The following is a 21,005-nucleotide window of genomic DNA, read 5'->3' as shown; positions in this document are numbered from 1 at the left end:
CACAAGGAGTGGATTATGGCTTGTTTCCAATCATACAGTATTGTTCCTTTTTCCCAGCAATTTATGGTAACTTTGTATAAAGCTTCAGCTACCAATTTACCACAGAGTTTCTACATTTCAGTTATTGTTGTTGTTATTGTTTTTGTTGTTAATATTTCACCATTCTTATACTAATTTCCAGATGAAATGGACGAAAGTAAAATCTGCATTTCCCAGGGTATATGCTTTATTGTACATTCCTACCTACAAAATTTCATAAGTGGGTTTCCTACCTACAAAATTTCAGAAGTGGATTTCTTTATCCTCCCGATGGTATAACCCACCTTGCCAAAGGCAAAATACATTTTGCCAGGTGTTTTGGAAGGTTGCATGTTCAAATTATCCTTAGAGTTATGCCGGCGGGAGCATATGCTCCTTGTAGGGCCACCCAAACTGGACAGATCTAAGGTGATGATCCAGACTAACAGTGATACCCTGGTCCTCCAGGTTGGGGATTGGACCTGAGATTAACACCCTCTTCCCGTTTAAAAAAAAAACTGAAGTTACAAAAATCCAAACAGCAGAAGCTGAACGGATTAACCAATTATGACATGGCATGTATCCTGGACAACGAATGGTAAATACAAAATTGAAAACTCATCCCCAAATTGGTACCTGGAATGTTTGATCTCTACGTACCCCAGGATCTCTTTAAGAAGTTAATAGATCAGCATAGAAAGCTCAACAAAAGCATCATCGCCATCCAAGAAATTTTATGAATACGGAGTGGTGTATTGGAAAAGAAATAGGTTACTATGTTCTATAGTTATGATGACAGCAAACATGAGTTTCTTGTTCATAAAGATCTGAAACACTTGGTGAATAACTTCACGCCCATAAACCCAAGGCAGTCAGTAATTAGAATTAAAGGAAGATTCTTTAATTACAGTGTGATTAATGGACATGCACCAACAGAAGAATCTAGTGAAGACCTAAAAGATGAGTTCTATGATGTCGTTGAAACAGGTTAGGCCTATGATAAATGCCCAAGGAATAATACCAAGTTCGTACTTGACGATTTTAATGCACAACTTGGAAGAGAGGACATGTTCAAGCCCATAATTGGAGCCCATAGTAAGCATGGATCTACCAATGACAATGGAATAAGGCTGGTCTGTTTTGCAGCCTCCCAGAATATGGTAGTGGGGTCTACCAGATTTCCTCATACAGACACAAGGAAGTCACCTGATGGTAGAACTATCAATCAAATTGATCATGTACTGATAGACCGGAGGCATAAATCAAACTTGATGGTTGTACAAACTCTTCGTGGACCTAATGCGGATTCACATAATTTTTTAGTGATGGTTAAGATAAGACTGAGGATATCAAATAGGGCCTACCCAAAAAGAAAGGCAAATTAGGAGAGAAAGGTACAATATTGCAGCCTTGAAATTAACAGAAACTTGCAAATTGTACTGCCAGAAAGAATCTCAGATCCTAGAACAAGGAACAATAAAAGACAGTAAGAATACAGAACAGTGATGGTTAACTATAAAACCAACTACAGAAAAATCAGATAAGGATGTACTAGGAATGGAAAGACAATTTAAAAGACCTACATGGTTTGATGAAGAGTGCAGGAGGGTTACTGAAGAGAAGAACATTGCATACCAAAAGACATTACAGACGAACTGTACAAGAAGATTACCGAAAAGAATGGAGGATTGAAAAGATGACACATCGCCGAAAGAAAAGGCAATGGACTAAGCTTGAAGTAGAATGTATAGAACTGTATAAGAAGCAGAATGAAACCAGAAAGTTCTACACAAAAGTGAACAGTGTTCAAAGACAATTTACTCCATTAACTAGCCTGATTAGAGATGAAGAAGGAAACATAACAAGTGAGAGTAAACAAGTACTGGAAAGATGGCGAAGGCACTTTAATGATTTACTAAACCAAGAGCTAGAACAAGCAGATGATGCTTCCCATGAGTGTGAACAAGGATTGGACTATGGAAAGTCACTGGTTAGTCCAGTGATAGAGGATGTTAGTTAGCATTACGGAAGCTGAATAATAATCCCCTGGAACTGACAGCATCCCAGCAGAATTACTAAAATGTGGAGGAACAACATTAGAGTAGTCCTTGTTTAAAATTATTACTCTCATATGGGAACAGGAGAGAGTACCAGACAAGTAGAATGAAGGAATAATATGTCCCATACACAAAAAATGGCAACTGAAAGGAGTGCAGAAACTACCACGGAATCACCCTTTTGAATCTGGGGTACAGGGTGCTATCTAACATCATTTTTGATCGGTTACTACCACAGGTGGATAGAGAGATTGGAGATCGGATTCCAACGAGGAAAGTCAACAATAGATCAGTTATTCAACTTGCGCCAAATCTTGGAAAAGACTGCCAAATATAGAATTAAAATCTCTTTATTGACTTCAAGGCTGCATATGACAGCATCAAGAGACCAGCTGCACCGTACTCTACAGGAGATGGGAATACATGGAAAGCTGTTGAGAATGGTAAAAATGATGTCTGATGTAAGAAGCTGCATTCGCGTAAAAGGAAATTATTTGGACCATCTAGAAATTTTAAAAAAATGCGCTGGCATGCTTATTATTTAACATAGCACTTGAGAAGGTGATCAGCGATGCAGGTCTACAGACAAGGGGCACCATATTCTACAAGTTTGTGCAGATCTTGGCATATGCATATGATTTAGACATTATAGCAAGAACAATACCAGCACTGAAACAAGCCTTCACAGCTTACAGCAAGTAAGAAGAAAATACATGACCTGTGGGAAAGCCTATCAACCTAATATGTCGACTTTCAGTGTGGATGGGTATACATTTAAAATAGTAGATAGTTTCAAGTATCTTGGTTCCATAGTAACCTGCTTTAATGATGTCTCAACTGAAATTAAGATTAGGCTGGTCTCAGCAAATAAGGCATACTTTGCCTTGAGCAATTTATTCTGGTCAAGACTCCTCAGCCACTCAACAAAACTTACTATTTATAAAACTCTTGTTAGACCAGTTCTCACTTACGCCTCAGAATCATGGCCCCTGACGGAAACTGACGCAAGGCTGCTTGATGGATTTAAGAGGAAAGTTCTGAGTGGGGATAATTGGTTTCGTGTACGATGGAGAACAAGGTACAGTGCAGAATTGTACACTATATGCACACCAACGCTCCAGTTACAAAAATCACATGATCAGGAAGGATAAGATGGGCAGGTCATGTGGCAAAAATGGAGGAGTCTGAGGTGACAAGGAAGATTCTCTATGGGAACCCAGGAGGACAGAGGATGAGGGAGACGTCGAACAAGATGGTTCGATGGAGTGGAAGAAGATCTACGGGAGCTGGGATGTAAAAATTGGAGGAGGGCAGCATGTGACCATGATGGATGGAAGGAACTCGTTCGTTGGAAAGACCAAGGTTCACCCTGGACTGCAGCGCTACAGAAGACGTAGAAGAAGAACAGTGAAAATAAGACAGTCATCATTTAAAGAGACAAGCTCCCTCTGTGTATCAGTGGCAAAGTGTAAGCCTACAGAACTTAAAAGTTCAAACCTGACAGAGTTAGATTTTTGAAGGGTGGGACAAAATCAGTTTAGTACCCCGTGTCGCATAATGTCAGGATGTAAAGGATATCTGGTGATATTCAGTAATTAGCCAACTCATTAAAACTCAGAAATAGCTTGCCCAAGAAAGGTACAGTTTTTCTACCATTTGGCAGGTTAAGAAAAAACATAGAAATTTATATGCAAGCAGCATGTCAGATCTAAATGCTATACCGAGACCAAATGATCATTGTAACTACTACACAAAGGAAGTCGATCAATCAATCAATCAATCAATTGATGATCTGCAAGTAAGGCTGTCACTGACATGGCAGATTCCCCTATCAACTGTTTACCTAGCTTTTTCTTCAACGTTATTGAAGAACTTGAAAATTTTTCAAACATTTCCCTTGAAATACCTACTTTCTACATGACTACATTGCCAAGGGTGAAATCATATGCACACAAGTCATGACAAATAAAGCTATCTAGCAAAGTACGGCAATACCTATTTCTCCCTTTTTTGATTGATTTTTAGGCATTATTTGTCCTTCCATTTTTCATATATACTTTCATAAACAATACTGAGCCTATACTAGAATGAAAATTTTCTTTGTAGCAAGGGGTATTACTTTCTACTTTTAGAAGTATTATGGCTCTAAAATCTTAAATTTATGACAATTTTGTGTGGCTATTACAGCCAGGACATCTGGTATGGTCTAGTGGTTAGAACTGCCACTAAGGCCAAAAAAAGGCTCAATTTAAGGCAATAAGATAAAGGTAGTTGGATAGGACATATACTGAGAAGAGAATCTGCACACACAAAAAAAACAAAAAACAAAAAAAAGATTGTACAAGGGAAGATTAATGGAACGAGGGGTCGAGTATGAAGAAGAATCATAATGTTAACAGATTTAAAGAGGGGCCAAATTTATGCCCAGTTGCAACAAGAAGATCAGATAGAAGTACATGGAGGGCGCAGTTTAATTGATATCGGTCTAGAGACAGATACAATGATTATTATTATATATCCTTACTGAATTTGGTCTACATCGGAAAACTGTTAACCTTATTGCGGTCACTCTGAGAAACACAAAGTCTAAAGTTAGGTTCAGAAATGAAATCTCTGAACCATTTGAAAATCATACTGGTCTTCGACAGGGAGATGGATTATCCCCAGTGATGTTTAATTGTATGCTGGAAAAAATTATGCGTGAATGGAGTAAGGTATGTCATCCGACTGTTAAGATTGGAAGAAATATTTGACTAAATTGTCTTGCATTTGCTGTTGATCTGGCGCTATTAGCAAATAGTATGGAAGAAGCAAACTTTCAAGTAGAGGAACAAGGAAGATTAGCAGCAAAGATTGTGTTTGGGTTGAAAATATCTTTTGAGAAAAGAAAAATGATGCCATCCTTTAAAGTTGACACTTACATATTATATTAAATAATACAGTAGAACCTCGATAATTCGAAATCAGTTAATTCAAAATCTCGCCTAATTCAAAGCAGCTCTCATTCCTGGACACATGAGGTATAGTTTTGCATGTTATTTAAATCGTTTAATTCGAAATATGGATAATTCGTAATTCGAAGAACAATGTCGGTCCCGTTACCGAAATTCAGACTTTTAATTCAAAACTGCCTTTACATTCTGAAAAAAATTGTATTTTACAGAGTAATTTAAATTCAAAATTGCTACGTGTCATGAAAGAACGCATCTTCCGGAACGTGAAGGGGTAACTTTGCGCACTTTCGCCTACTTCGGCGTGTCTACAGTGTGCTTCAAATCTGTTGTGTTTGAGCGGAATTGTAATTATTTTGTATTCGGAGCTTTTAGGAACGCCATAATATCACGTAGCAGGCAGTGTGCGGAGAGGTAGAATCCGCAAACACTGGTGATGAGGACAGTTGGCGAAAAAACGTGGCTTATAGCCTACAATCGTACGCACCAAACAATATTGTCAATGCCAATGAAACTGCATTGTTTGTTTGTTTGTTTTATTTTTTTAAATGCTGTGGCCAAACGGACTTATAGTTTTAAAGGAGAGAATTGCCGGCCACGACATGTTCGGTGTTGCTATGAAGTACACAGTGCACACTGCACACAGAAGCGAGAGACTTCCTTCCCCTGTCATTGGAAAGTTCAAAAAGCCACGATGTTTTAAGGGTGTCGACACTTTCCATGCCAGTAGAAGGCATCTAAAATGCATACAGTACAGTAATCCAATGAATAAAGCTCTTGCACAAGGGAGCCAGTATAGATTTCTCCTCATCTTTGAATTATGTTTTCTTTCTTTTGATTTCATTGCGTGAGGTTATGTTTGCCGGTGAGTTATCCAAGTGCTTTATTTGAATACTGGAAGTGCACCTTGTTGGATACATTTTGGAAATAGTTTGTTTCCATGGCATTTGAGAGCTTTAAACTGTGAATCAAGGTTAATTGCATGCAGTAACAGGTCTTGGAATATATTGGGACGCTGCAAGGGTTGGCATTTCCGAAGTACGTGTTGGTGGTTAATTCAAAATCACGTAATTCGGAGTCCGAATTTTGCGCCCCAACAACTTCGAATTAACAAGGTTTTACTGTACTCAGAAAATTAAAGTTGTAAATAAATGTAAATCTTGGTGAAATTGTCACTTGGAATGCAAATGAAAAAGCATCCATAGATAATAGAACTCTAAAACTGTGACGAGCACAATAAATTATCTGGCCGAGTTAAAAAAAAACAGTCCTCTTTCAATTAATGCTAAATTTCGCCATTATAACTCCGTCATCAAACCTGAAGAAATGTATGCAAGTGAAACATTATTCAAACTAAATACCCAATCAACAACAAACAAACTGCAGAAAGCGGATAGAAGAATTCTACGGACAATTATTAATAAACAAAATCAGGTTGATGGCCAGTGGAGACTTTTACCCTATTCAGTAATCTATATATATATATCAAATAACTTGTCCTGACTGACTGACTGATTCATCATCGCCGAGCCAAAACTACTGGACATAAAGAAATGAAGTTTTGGGGATATATTCACATTAAGATGTAGGTGCTCGCTAAGAGAGGATTTTTTGATATTCCGTCGCTAAGGGGGTGAAAAGGAGGGTGAAATTTTAAAAAGAGTGTATCTATATCTCAAAACTTTAAAAGTTTACAGAATCTTCTTTCAAAATAAGGAAACACGTATTTTTTATTTTCAGAAAATCCCAATAGGAGGGGTGAAAAACGGTGAAAAAGGGGTTGAATGCCTTTAATCAGGATACTGGTACTTATATCTCAGAAACTGAAGATATTACAGACCTGAAAATTGGTACACTTGATATCTTTTAAAAATAAAGAAACACGTATTTTTTTGTTTTTGGAAAATCCAATTAATGGGAGGGGGAAAAGAGGGATGAATTATTGAAATGAGTGTATCAATATCTCAAAACTTTGAAAGTTTACAGATGTAAATATTGGTATTTAGAATTTTCGTTATAAATAAAGAAACACATATTTTTTTGTTTTCGGAAAATCCCAATAAGAGGGGTGAAAAGGGGTGAAAAATGGGTTGAATGCCGTTAATGACGGTAGTTATATCTCAGAAACTGAAAATATTACAGACCTGAAAATTGGTGTTTGGGATCTCCTTTAAAAATAAAGAAACACGTATTCTTTTGTTTTTGGAAAATCCAATTAATGGGGGGTTAAAGGGGGGTGATTTTGAAAATGAGTGTATCTATATTTCAAAACTTTAAAGTTTAGAGATGTAAAAATTAGTATTTAGAATCTCCTTTAAAAATAAAGAAACACGTATTTTTTTGTTTTCGGAAAATCCCAATAGGAAGGGTGGAAAATGGGTTGAATGCCTTTATTGAGGCTACTTATATTTCAGAACCTGAAGATATTACAGACCTAAAAATTGGTATTTGGGATCTACTTTAAAAGTAAAGAAACAGGTATTTTTTAGTTCTTGGAAAATCCAAATAATGAGGGGGGGGGGGGTGAAAAGGGAGGTGAATTTTAAAAATTAGTGTATCTACATCTTAAAACTTTAAAAGTTTACAGATGTAAAAATTGGTATTTAGAATCTCCTTTAAAAATAAATAAACATGTATTTTTTTGTTTTCGGAAAATCCTAATAGGAGGGGTGAAAAGGGGTTGAATGCCTTTAATGAGGATACTTATATCTCAGAAACTGACGATATTAAAGACCTGAAAAAAAGGTATTTGGGATCTCCTTTAAAAGTAAAGAAACATGTACTTTTTGTTTTTGGAAAATCCAAAGAGTGGAGGGTTGAAAGGGGGATGAATTTTTAAAATGAGTGTATCTATATCTCAAAACTTTCAAAGTTTACAGATGTTAAAATTTGTACTTAGAATCTACTTTCAAAATAAAGAAACATGTATTTTTTTTGTTTTCGGAAAATCCCATAAGAAGGGGTGAAAAGGGGTGAAAAATAGTTTAATGCCTTTAATAAGGATCCTTATTTCTCAGAAACTGAAGATGTTACAGACCTGAAAATCGGTATTTGGGATCTCCTTTATAAATAAAGAAACATGTATATTTTGTTTAAAAAAAATCCAAATAGTGGGGGGGGGGGGGGTGAAAGGGGGGTGTATTTAACAAATGAGTGTATCTATATCTCAAAACTTCAATAGTTTGCAGTTGTAAAAATTGATGTTTAGAATCTCCTTTAAAAATAAAAGAACACGTATTTTTTTTGTTTTCAGAAAATCCCAATAAGAGGAGTGAAAAGTGTGAATAAGGGGGTTGAATGTCTTTAATGAGCATACTTATATCTCAGAAACAGAAGATATTACAGACCAGACAGACAGTTAGTATATGGAATCTCCTTTAAAAATACAGAAACATTTATTTTATTGTTTTTGGATAATCTAAATAATGGGGGTTAAACAGGAGTGACAAATTGGGGTGAATTTTTAGAAAGACTACATCTACAGTATATCTCAGAAACATAAAATGTTGCAGACGTTTAAATTGGTATTTGGAATCTCCTGTTAAAGTAAGGAAACAGGTATTATCGGAAAATCCAATGAAGGTTGCCCGGGTAGGGGGGGGTGAAAAATTGAAAAATTTATTCAATTAATTGTATGAGGATACTTACATCTGATGAAAACTAAAGTTGTTACAGACGTGAAAATTGGTATTTAGATCTTCTTTCAAAATAAAACGACGCTTTTGGGGGGGGGGGGCGGAGAATAATTTTTGGGGGCGAGTGTGAAAAGGAGTTGAATTCGCTTCAAGACGACACATATCTCAAAAACTGAAGATAATCGGTATTTAGAAGATCCTTTACTATTAAAGAAACAAGTACTTTTTGCCGGAAAATTCACTTAAGCGGGGCGGGGAGTGTGAAAGTAAGTGAAAAAAGTGAATTACTTTTATGGGAATACTTATATCTCAAAACTGAAGGTAACACACGTGAACATTGGTATTTGGAATCTCCTTTAAACATAAAGGAACACGTTTTCTATTTTTGGGGGTGGAGGTAAATCAACTTAACCGCGGTGGGGTGAAAACGGAGGTGAGACCATTTGATTTTACTGTTCCTAATGTACTTATAAGGAGCCTCCGTGGCTCAGGCGGCAGCGCGCTGGCTTCTACCGCCGAGTTTCGTGGTTCAAATCCCGGTCACTCCATGTGAGATTTGTGCTGGTTAAAGCGGAGGCGGGACAGGTTTTTCTCCGGGTACTCCGGTTTTCCCCGTCATCATTCATTCCAGCAACACTCTCCAATATCATTTCATTTCATTTGTCATTCATTTAATCATTGCCCCAGTGGAGTGCGACAGGCTTCGGCAGGGCTTATTCATTCCACTCCTGACCCGGTTGAATGACTGGAAACAGGCTGTGGATTTTCAATGTACTTATTCTGATCATAAACCGATCGTTTTTAATCTCTCCTGGGTTCGTTTTCAAGAGCCATCTTTTCCTTTGGAGAACCTTCTTAAATTACAGTAGATTCTTCTGGCATATAAACAAAAATTTAAACATACTTGAAAAATAAACGATAGATATATGATTGACCTTGCAATTGTTCACCTCTGTAATAAGGTCAATAATGCACGGAAGTCTGTCATTCGAATCGCCAGAAGTCCTGCGCACTTGCATAAGGGCGACGATGGTGCTGGTCATACTGTCATCAATGACAACGGCAGCAGATGTAATTTACCGCCAAGTAGAAGTTCAGTACCGCCAAGGCACCCGAGACGACACCACGCCGGATCTCCTCAAGGATTTAATCCACATTAAAAATGCTTATAGGAAAAGATGGCAAAGATTTAGGGACTCCACTGACCGGGTGGAATACCTGGACCTATCCCGGGAAGTACGAAATCGATTGAGGAGAGAAGATTGAAAAATGGGGGGAACGTTGCCGTAATCACTCAGAAAACGAGTCAGATCGCGAATTTTGGTGAAATCTCTCAGAAAACGAGTCAGATCGCGAATATCGGTGGGTTATATATAAAGCGATAAGCATTCAATTATAAATTTCAGTATAATACCGTAGCGAAGCACGGGTATCTTGCTAGTTTACAATGAAAGTGAATCAATTATTGACACGATGAGAAAATGGAGAATTGCATTTTTTTGGACATGCATACAGTTTGCCAAATTTTAGACTACTAAACAGCTTTTTGATTTCTTTTAGAATAGTAAAACAAAAAAACATCAAAGAAAAGAAGAATAAATGATAATTTGTCATGTTATTCTCATCAATTTTATTCCAAAGAAATTAAATTTAAAGACTCACCTTGGACCAATTTCAATGAGTAAACTCCCATTCTGGGAACCTTCAAAATGAGGTTCTGTTGTAAGCTTGTCAGGTTCAAAGGGTGAACCAAGGATCCAACGTAATTTCTCCAAATCTGATTCTGATAACTTTGAATTTGTTTCAATGTTAAAACATAATTCTGTTTTCAATCCTGCCACTAATGGAAGCTCAGTTTTTAATTGCTTCAATTTTACTGAGGTAGCACCAGAACTAAGCCCTGGAGTACGATAGAACCATATGATCGCCATGGTCTGCCTGAAAATAAAGAAACAATGCAATAAACAATCAATTTTAAAAAACAGGAATAACAAATATTCATAGAGCAGAATCTCTATTATCCGTCCCTCGATTAACCGATCGTCGAATTATCCAACAGTCTCTCCATTTTATAAATAATCAATCATTCAAGTTAAAATTCTATGAGCCTGCTAGAATGTAATAAAGTTTTGTGCCTTTTGTAAAGATTAGGTATTAAGTGTTCAAGAATAGATACTGTGCAATGCTACAGTTACCATTACAACATTTGGTATTCTCATCTGTTGAGTGCTATTAAGAACAGTTTACTGGATGTAGCCAATCATTCACAAAAGTTTTAAGAAGTCAATTGCATGGTTAAGGTGCATCCACACTAAGATGCTTTTGTCAACTTGGTTAATAAACACTGTTAACCAACAACATTCATGAACAGTTTTTTACTGTTAAAAGACAAAACAGCATATTCGTAAACTTTTTGACCATGTTTATAAACAATATATCTTTTTGTGCGTTTTCGTTAACATTTGGGTTCACACATGCACGAAGACGCAATTAGAACAAGCAAATTCGTTGCATGGAATACGATGCTTTCACATTTCTTATAAAAATTTACTACCAAATTACAAACGAAAGTTCTAATATACAGTATTTTTAATTCTGTATTATATTCTTTTAGCTATGTTCTAATGCAGTTTCATTTCCAGCTTTGATCCTCGCTAAATAACCTATCCTTCCATTATCACTTGTTTATCATCAAAATAATCACTTTAGTCAGTCCATCGTTCCTTTTAATGTAGTGCTGTAGTAAAATGAATGTAAAATGAATATCTAACAAAACAAAAACAATAGTATTGAATAGGTGGAATAGAAAAATAAAAAATAAAAATCTGTATGCAAATTATAGCAAATTTCAATACGGTCTTACCAGAGATTATATGCCCTCTCCTTTACATTCTTACTACAATCTCTAAATACTCTCATAAGCATGTGCAGAGATGTACCTTTTATTTACAATCATATTTATGTGATTACCCCAATGAAGATCTTTCCTTATATTAACACCAAGGTATTTACAATGATCCCCAAAAGAAACTTTCACATCATCAACGCAGTATTATACAGATGTTGATTCCCACAGGGGCGAAACGCTGGCAACTGGGAGCGAGTTGGCTGGAAAATTTATTATGTCCAATAACGGATCATTTATATTGGTATTATCAACGCAGTAATTAAAAATGGGAGGACTTTTCCTATTTGTGAAACTCACAACCTGACTTTTAACTCCGTTTATCGTCATACCACTGCTTTCTGTCCACATTACATTATCGAGGTCGTTTTGCAGTTGCTCACAATCTTGTAACTTATTTATTACTCTGTAGAGAATAATATCATCTGCAAAAAGCCTTATCTCTGATTCCACTTCTTTACTCATATCACTGATATATATAAGAAAACATTAAGGTCCAATAATACTGCCTTGAGGAATTCCCCTCTTAATTATCACAGGGTCAGATAAAGATTCGCCTACTTTAATTCCCTGAGTTCTATTTTTCTAGAAATATAGCCATCTATTCAGTCACTCTTTTGTCTAGTCCAATTGCACTCATTTTTGCCAGTAGTCTCCCATGATCTACCCTATCATATGCCTTAGATAGGTCAATCGCGATACAGTCTATTTGACCGCCTGAATCCAGGATGTCTGCTATATCTTGCTGGAATCCTACAAGTTGAGCTTCAGTGGACTAACATTTCCTAAACCCGAATTGCCTTCTATTGAGCCAGGTATTAATTTTGCAAACTCCGAAAACCGTGACGTAGTTAGTGGGACGTAAAGCAAATAGCATTATTATTAATTTTGCAAACATGTCTAATATAATCAGAAAGAATGCTTTCCCAAAGCTTACATGCACTGCATGTCAAACTGACTGGCCTGTAATTTTCAGCTTTATGTCTATCACCCTTTCCTTTATACACAGGGGCTACTATATCAACTCTCCATTCATTTGGTATAGCTCCTTCATCCAAACAATAATCAAATAAGTAGCCTACTTCAAATATGGTACTATCCCAACCCATAGTCTTTAGTAGGTATATCCCCCGATACCTCATTAATACCAACTGCTTTTCTAGTTTTCAACTTGTGTACCTTACTGTAAATGTCATTGTTATGATAGGTAAATTTTAATACAGTAGACATGATACTGTATAGGCTTTTGGGGTTATGCCGTGTCAAGAAAATAAAGGGAAATTCTTAACGTTTTGCAGAAAACTGTGCCCTGTGTCCTCAGAACGTTTCTGCGAAATGTTAAGAATTTCACCTTATTTTCTTGACACGGCATAACCCCAAAAGCCTATACAGTATCATGTCTATAAGCACAGGCCGTGAAAGCATTAATGGCAACTTTAATACAGTACTTCTTTACCATTAGTCACTTCCTCTATCCGGACATTATCCTTGTAATCAACAATCTTTACACACTGCTGATTGAATACTTCTGCCTTTTGTAGATACTCGCATTCACATTCCCCTTGTTCATTAATGATTCCTGGAATGTCCTTCTTTGAACCTGTTTCTGCCTTAAAGTACCTATACATACCATCCATTCTTCACTAAAAATTGTATGACTGCCAATTATGCTTGCCATCATGTTATCCTTAGCTGACTTCTTTGCTAGATTCAATTTCCTAGGTCCTTCAATTTCTCCTTACTTCCACAGCCATTTCTAACTATTTCCTTCCAACCTGCACCCCCTTCTTTGCCTCTTTATTTCTCTGTTATAACATAGTGGATCTTTACCATTCCTTACCACCTTTAAAGGTACAAACCTATTTTCACATTCCTCAACAACTGCTTTAAGCCCATCCCAGTCTGTTTACATTTTTATTTTCCATTTTCCACCGATCATAGTTACTTTTTTAAAACTCCCTCACGCCTGTTTTATCAGCCATATAGTACTGCCTAATAGTCCTAATTTTAATACCTTCCTTTCAACCACATTTATTTCTAACTACGACAAAAACAGCTTCGTGAACACTAATACCATCTATTACTTCGGTTTCTCTACAGAGCTCATCTGGTTTTACTAGCACCACATCCAGAATATTCTTCCCTCTAGTTAGTTCAATCACTTTCTGAGTCAGCTGCCCTTCCCATATTAACTTGTTTGCCATTTGTTGGTCATGCTTCCTGTTGTTTGCATTACCTTCCCAATTAACACTTAGTAAATTGAGATCACCCACTACAATCACGTTCCTTTCCATATCGTTTCCTACATAGCTGATTATTTTATCATATAATTCTGAATCAGCGTCAGCGCTACACTTTCCCAGTCTGTACACTCCAACGACATCAAGTTGGCTATTATCTTTAGAGATGAGCCTTACACCTAGAATTTCATGTTTGTCATCGTTAACTTTTTCGTAGCTTACAAATTCTTCTTTCACCAGAATAAATACTCCCCCTCCTACCATTCCTATCCCATCCCTATGACACATTCCAGTTCTGTGAGAATATTTCTGCATCCATTATATCATTTCTCAGCCATGATTCAACTCCTATTACAATATCTGGTAAGTAAATATCTATGGAATTACTTAATTCTATTCTTTTCTTTACAATACTTCTACAGTTCAGCACTTCCATTTTTATCTCATCCCTACTTGACTTCCAGATCCCTCTACCCTAATCACCACTCCCCAGACCATCCCATTTCCCTGGTTGTACCTCTCTATAACCCTTCTAAACCAATTTCCTACTTATACGTACCACTGCGGTTTAAGTGAAGGCCATCTGAGTGCAGATCCCTATCTCCTACCCACCCCTTAGGATCTAGAAATCTCACTCCCAATTTCCCACATACCCACTCCATAGTCGCCTTTAAATCCCCAATCACCTTCCAGTCAGTATCCCTCCTACACAGTATTCCACTTGGTCATCAGTTGTCAAGTTCTATACTGTCACCAGATGTGCTCTCCGAGCAACTGTAGAATTGGAATCAGATTTAGGTTTGCAAACCAATATAGTAAGTAGTAATTTATAGCAATCTGAGATAAGTAATATAGCATTTCAAGCATTTAAACTCAAAATAACAAACAAAAATTATGAGCATTATAATTAGCATTTTTTGTCACCTAACACATTAATTTATATGCCCATTTTCTTTGTGATGATGATAATTGTTGTTTAAAGAGGCTTAAAATCTAGGTCATCAACCCCCCCGCCATTTATTTGTCTTGAGTAAGTAAAACGGTTGTATGTTTTATTCCTCTAGCCTGGAACTGTCTGGCTGTCTTAAAAGCCTACACTCCTCTTCATCTAAAAGCAACATACCCAGTACGGTTGTCCAGTTGTACTTTCTCTTAAAAAGATTATCACCATCATACAACACAACACACTACAAACCACCACAAAACAGTAGATACATCCAATGAAATGAAATGGCGTATAGCTTTTAGTGCTGGGAGTGTCCGAGGACAAGTTCAGCACGCTAGATGTAGGTCTTTTGATTTGATTCCCGTAGGCGGCCTGCGCGTTGTGATGAGGATGAAATGATGAAGATGACGCATACAAACCAGCCCCCGTGCCAGCGAATTTATGTAACCAATTATGGTTAAAATTCCCAACCCTGCCAGGAATAAAACCCGGGACCCCTGTGACCAAAGGTCAGCATGCTAACAATTTAGCTATGGAGCCAGACGATACATCCATTGAAATAGGGTTAGTGTCAGGAAGAGCATCTGGCATGAAACTAAACCAAATTCCCCCCTCGAGTGACGAACCGAATAAACTGGTGGAAAGGCCAGGAAAGAAGAAAAAAAAGAAGATGCAGAAAAATCAACAAACAAAAGTGAAACCAATATTATGCAAAACTATGATTCAAAGCTGTTTCACGTGACAATCCTCAGAGCCTCACCAAGGAATTAATTAAATGAACCAGGATCATAATGAAAAATTCAACAACTGGTTTCAAATTCAAATGTTACACCTAGACTAGGCTATGGAAGGCAGCTGATGGTTGACAATGGAAAAGAGAAAGTGCAATTGTATGATAAAGGAGCCACAAATATTATATGTTGGAAGTGTTGGCACTCATGATTTTGTATGAATTTTGTCTACTCTTATCAGTCAATACTTCATTCATTATGGGCATTCAAAGCAATTTGACTCTGTAATTCAATATTTCACACAGAATATAAAAAATGTTAATGTGGCCTCTCTTAAAATAACAAACATTACTAAAATAACAGTTAGTCATGACAAAATTTTAAAGTAGAGAAGGTGTATATTTCTTTACTATTAGTCTTAAACAGAAAATACTGTATATACAGAGTGTCTCAAGCCTTTTGGGTCAAAATGAAACAGGTGATAGTGGGTCCACAACTGATTATGTTGAATTAAGGAACCAAGGGTCAGAAATGCATTTTTATTGTGTTATGGACATACACAGCGTACACCGCATAACAATAACGTAGCTCATATCAATATTTAATCAGACATTACTATATTGTGTTTTTATTTGTACATGACAAGATGGGATTTTAATTCCATGTTTTTACCATCCAAAATTTTTTAAATGTTATAAACATTTTTTCTGTTATTAAGTCAATACGGATCCAATACCGGCCACTATGGTCAAGATTATTAATAGCTCATAGTAATTGTTCAAAGTGACGACCGCCAGTCTCGATGCATGTGTTACGACGGCACAAACAGTTCTGCCGTACTCTCGCAAAGATCCCGGGTGTCTGTTATACACTGTAACAGCCAGCCGGTGATAAACATCATAACCTCCTGATCACCCAACAGACGTACTGTACATAACTTAGCTCATCCCACGTGTCATGTGACAACTGCATGCATCGCACCTGCACATTAACCTGTGCTGCACGCACCCCACTTTCCCTGGATTGTCCAGTTGTCCATTGCATCAAACAGCTTGTGATGTGTCCATGGTGAAGTGTGTTACTGTGTACAGTGCATGACGCGTAGTCAAGATGGAACGTTAACTCTTCATGAGAGTTGGCAGACGTGCATTTTATGTGCGGTGTGGCAGGATGTAGTGCCCGTAAAGCTGACGAATGTGCAGAGAACGCTTTCCCAACAGGGGTCATCCTAATTGGAAGAAGTTTATCTCCGTGGATACCAACGTACGAGAGACGGGGTCATTCACGCCACAGAGAGCCAACCAATGTTCTCGCTCAAGACATGTCCGAACACCAGACTTTGAGGAGATGATGTTAAATCTTGTGGCTAACCACCCAGCAATAAGCACCCGTCAACTTGTCTTTGAAATGTACACTTCGAAGGATACAGTCTGGAGAGTACTAGCGGAACAGGTGTTACACCCCTATCATAAAGAGCACTGGGACCAACGCATTGACTTCTGTGAATGGATTATCCACCGCAGTGCTGTAGTGCCGAACTTTGTACAATTTGTATTGTTTACGGATGAAGCCTCACTCACCTGAGACGCTGGTGATCCCATGGCCAACCCATTAACTTGTTTATACATGTTGTTGTTGAAAGTAAAAAAGTTGTTTTCTAATGTGAACTTTAACAAGTTGATGAATTCATCAATTTCTACTTTACTCAACGGACTATGTGTGTTTAAGTTGTCCTTAACAATGTTGATAGTCTCCGTGATCGGAATATTCGAATACATATCTTTCACATCAAAGCTATGGATAGTATTAGTATTATATTGTGATAAAATTATATTTTTTGTCCTATCACAAAAATCTATGGCATTGCGGAGACATGTATCTACATTAAATCTGTAATGTTTCTTTAAAAACGTGTGTACAAATTTGGCCGTTTTATATGTGGGACTGTTTCTGAAGTTTACAACCGGTCTAATAGGTATGCCTTCTTTGTATACCTTAGGCATTGCCCTAAATTTAGGTAATCTTGGGTTCATATTTACCAAGCGTTTTGCTTCATTCGAATTCATCAAAAAATTAGTGTTAGCTAAAATTAGTTTAAATGTCTTTTGCATGTTGTTAGTGGGGTCCTTCTTTATCTGACGAAAGTTGTCTCCCTTCAAGAAATCATTAGTTTTACTGGCGTAATCATCTTTATTCATTAAAACTATAGCGTTTTTCTTATCAGCCTTCGTGACAATTATGTTGTTATCTTTGATCTTATTAATCTTTCAGAGATTGTTATTTGTGTGGGTATCTGCGATGGTCTTATGTTCCATTATTTTGCAAATTTTCAAAATATTTAATGTTAATATCCGCGAGCACCTGAGCAAGTGTCCCATGGCCGGATCTCACACCTCTGGAATTTTTCTTCTGGGGTTATGTCAAGTCGTCGGTGTATGAAATCGCCGTAGAATCAGATTAAGGATCTGCTTGCTAGGGTCCAAGCTGCCTGTCACCTGGTACAACAGACACCAGGGATCTTTGAGAGAGTGCGACAGAACTTCATGTGCCGTTGCTATGCGTGCATTGAGGTGGTGGTTGTCACTTGGAACAGTTACTATGACCTACTTTCGTACTGTATGCCCCTAGGCCACAGGTTCATAAATGAGTCACTGGACGATTTCATTATTGCATTTGTCTTCTCGAGTTGGTACATTTTAAAATGAATTGGTTTCACCCATTCAGCAGATAATGCAAATACCAACACATTCAAAATATAAATTGGCTGTACGTAATTTATTCCCAGAGTGTGCTTATTTGGTATTGACCTTTGTGCATACTTTTCTAGGAAGGATTTGAATGCAGGATTATTTAGCTGTGGACTGGAATTCCTGACTGGATTAATGACTTGATATTGAGAAGGCGTCTGGCTCCATGGCTGAATGGTTAGCGTGCTGGCCTTTGGTCACACGGGTCCCGGGTTCGATTCCCGGCAGGGTCGGCAATTTTAACCATCATTGATTAATTTCGCTGGCACGGGGGCTGGGTGTATGTGTCATCTTCATCATCATTTCATCCGCATCATGACACGCAGGTCGCCTACGGGTGTCAAATCAAAAGACCTGCACCTGGCGAGCCGAACATGTCCTCGGACACTCCCGGCACTAAAAGCCATACGACATTCCATTTCATTGAGAAGGCATATGACAGCATTGCACGAGAGAAGATATGGGAATGCCTGAGAAAAAAGGAATGTACCAGAGTGACTGGTGAGGAAAGTTCAGATGGTGTATGAGAACTGTACCAACTATGTGTGATTGGATGACTGACATTCATCCTGGTTCCAGACCAAAAGTAGAGTCCGGCAAGGCAGTGAGTGCACTATCCCTATTATTGTTTATCACCATCATGGAAGTTATAATTAAGAACATCAAGAAAACTTCTGGTGAAATAAATGCAATGGCTTTCGCTAATGATATTATGATCCGGGGAGAAACTGAGGAACAAGTACAGACGAGACTCAATGAATGGAAGGTTAAGTTCGAGGAGTTCAATCTCACGCGAACCAAAAACAGTAGTAATGGCAATAAACAGAGAGGGACGACCAACGAACATCTTGCTACGAAACCATCCACTAGAAAGTGTGGAAAGCTTTACATACCTCGGCAGTGTAATATCTCGAGGTACACTAGCCACAAAGGAGGTGGCAAATAGAGTGCAGAAGAGCTCTCACATTTACCTGCAAGTACGAACATTCCTCTAACATCCCAAAGTACCAATAAAATCAAAGCTGGTGGTGTTCAATCAGTACTTCGTAACAGTCTTAACCCATGGTATCAAAACCTGCATCCTCACTAAGACAGACTCGTCAAGCTTGCAGGCATCTGAGATGAAGTTCTTTAGGTCCACAATTCAAAAAACCAAACTGGACAAGTTAAGGAATGATGTGGTTAGGAAGGAAGCTGGGATTGTTACATCATTGTTAGATTGAGTCAGCATGTCCAGATTGAGGTGGTTTGGGCATGTAATGAGGATGGAGCCAACAAGGGAAGCATATGTTAACTTGGAGAGACATGTGGCAGAAAAACAGATGGTGGGAAGACCAAGAACACACTGGATGGACATCGTAAAGATGGACATTGAAGATCGGGGAAGGACAGTGGAGGACGTCATTAGCAATAGAATGTATCTCAATAAGACAGAATGGAAGAGGCTTGCCAAGAGTACCCGGGAAACTGGAACTGTACAATGATGATATTGATGATGATGATGATGATGATGATGATGATGATGATGATGATTAATGCCATGGCTAGATCTGTACCGAATTCATGTAATGACCGATGCTTTTCAGTTCCTGAAGCGAAGAACTGTATAAGAGTAGTCTGCTTAGGTTTCGACTTGTGAAGTTCACTGTTTTTTTTACGTGTTTGCTGTACTGGATATGCTGGTTTATTCTGTTTCTTTAATGCTTGTCATCGATTCCAATATTTACTTTGCACATGGCACATCAAAGAATGATGCCATCAGTTTCGATAAATTACATCTTGAATTCTTCTGAAAGTGCATCCAACTTCTCCTTCTTAACCTCCAACAAGATTTTGTGTTGTGAAAAATACACTCTGGTCCAGACTGGTAAAACACTAACATGGCCAACAAGAGAGTACGCAGTCAATAGGTGGGACCGTTAAATTCATGCCGGTATTACAGTAACTGAACTTAGTTTAAACTGTTGGAGCAGCTTCATTGTTTAAATTGTAATTCGATTTCACAGCTGCAGGTTAGCCATTCTTGCTGAGGCTCATCATTGTCGCCGATATATGAATTGTTGGTCAATCTCACTCACTATACTACCATCCTGGGAGAAGACATATCGTAAATACTTGAAATTATCTACCTCTTCCAGCTTCGTATCACCAATCTGACATTCAATTCTCTTGGATTTCTTACCTACTGACATCAATTTAGTCTTCAAAAGGCTAATTTTCATACCATACTAATTGCACCTATTTTCAAGTTGCAAGATTGCAGGCTTTCGGCACAATCTGCCATTAAGACCAAGTCATCAGCATAGACCAGACTGCTTACTACATTTTCACCGACCTGAATCCCTCCCTGTCACTTTATACCTTTCAGCAGATAAACTATGTAAACTATGAACAACAAGGGTGAAAGATTCCTAAACCAAGAACTCATTCTACCATCAACTGTCACTGCAGCCCAATTGTCAACATACATACTTTTGATTGATTTTAACAATCTACCCTTAATCCCATAGTCCCCTAGTATGGAGAACATCTTTCCCTCGGTACCTTGTCATATACTTTCTCCAGATCTACGAAACATAACCGTCTATTCCTCTCATAGCATTTTTCAATTACCTGGCGCATACTGAAAATCTGATCCCACCACAGTGGTTTCCATCCAACTTCCTTTCAACCACTGATCGCACCCTTCCTTCCAAGATGCCAGTGAATATTCTGCCTGATACACTAATCAATGAGATATCTCAATAGTTGTTGCAGTCCTTCCTGTTTCCTTGC

At 37.8% G+C, this 21,005-nt stretch overlaps 1 protein-coding gene across 2 annotated transcripts in view; it reads right to left on the bottom strand.

The window, feature by feature from the left end:
* Positions 1 to 21,005, bottom strand: part of Pfas (phosphoribosylformylglycinamidine synthase) — a 275,681-nt gene that overhangs the window by 198,856 nt on the left and 55,820 nt on the right. For both annotated transcript variants that reach the window (XM_067143336.2, XM_068226729.1), the window contains exon 2: positions 10,324 to 10,599. In XM_067143336.2, the coding sequence (XP_066999437.2) occupies positions 10,324 to 10,592 (269 nt within the window). In that variant the 5' untranslated portion in view covers positions 10,593 to 10,599. The remainder of the gene's footprint in view (positions 1 to 10,323; positions 10,600 to 21,005) is intronic.

Source organism: Anabrus simplex, chromosome 3, assembly GCF_040414725.1.
Source record: "Anabrus simplex isolate iqAnaSimp1 chromosome 3, ASM4041472v1, whole genome shotgun sequence".
In the NCBI taxonomy this organism is placed as follows: domain Eukaryota; kingdom Metazoa; phylum Arthropoda; class Insecta; order Orthoptera; family Tettigoniidae; genus Anabrus; species Anabrus simplex.
Note: the sequence above shows the minus strand (reverse complement) of the source record. Positions and strands in the feature narration are given on the sequence as shown.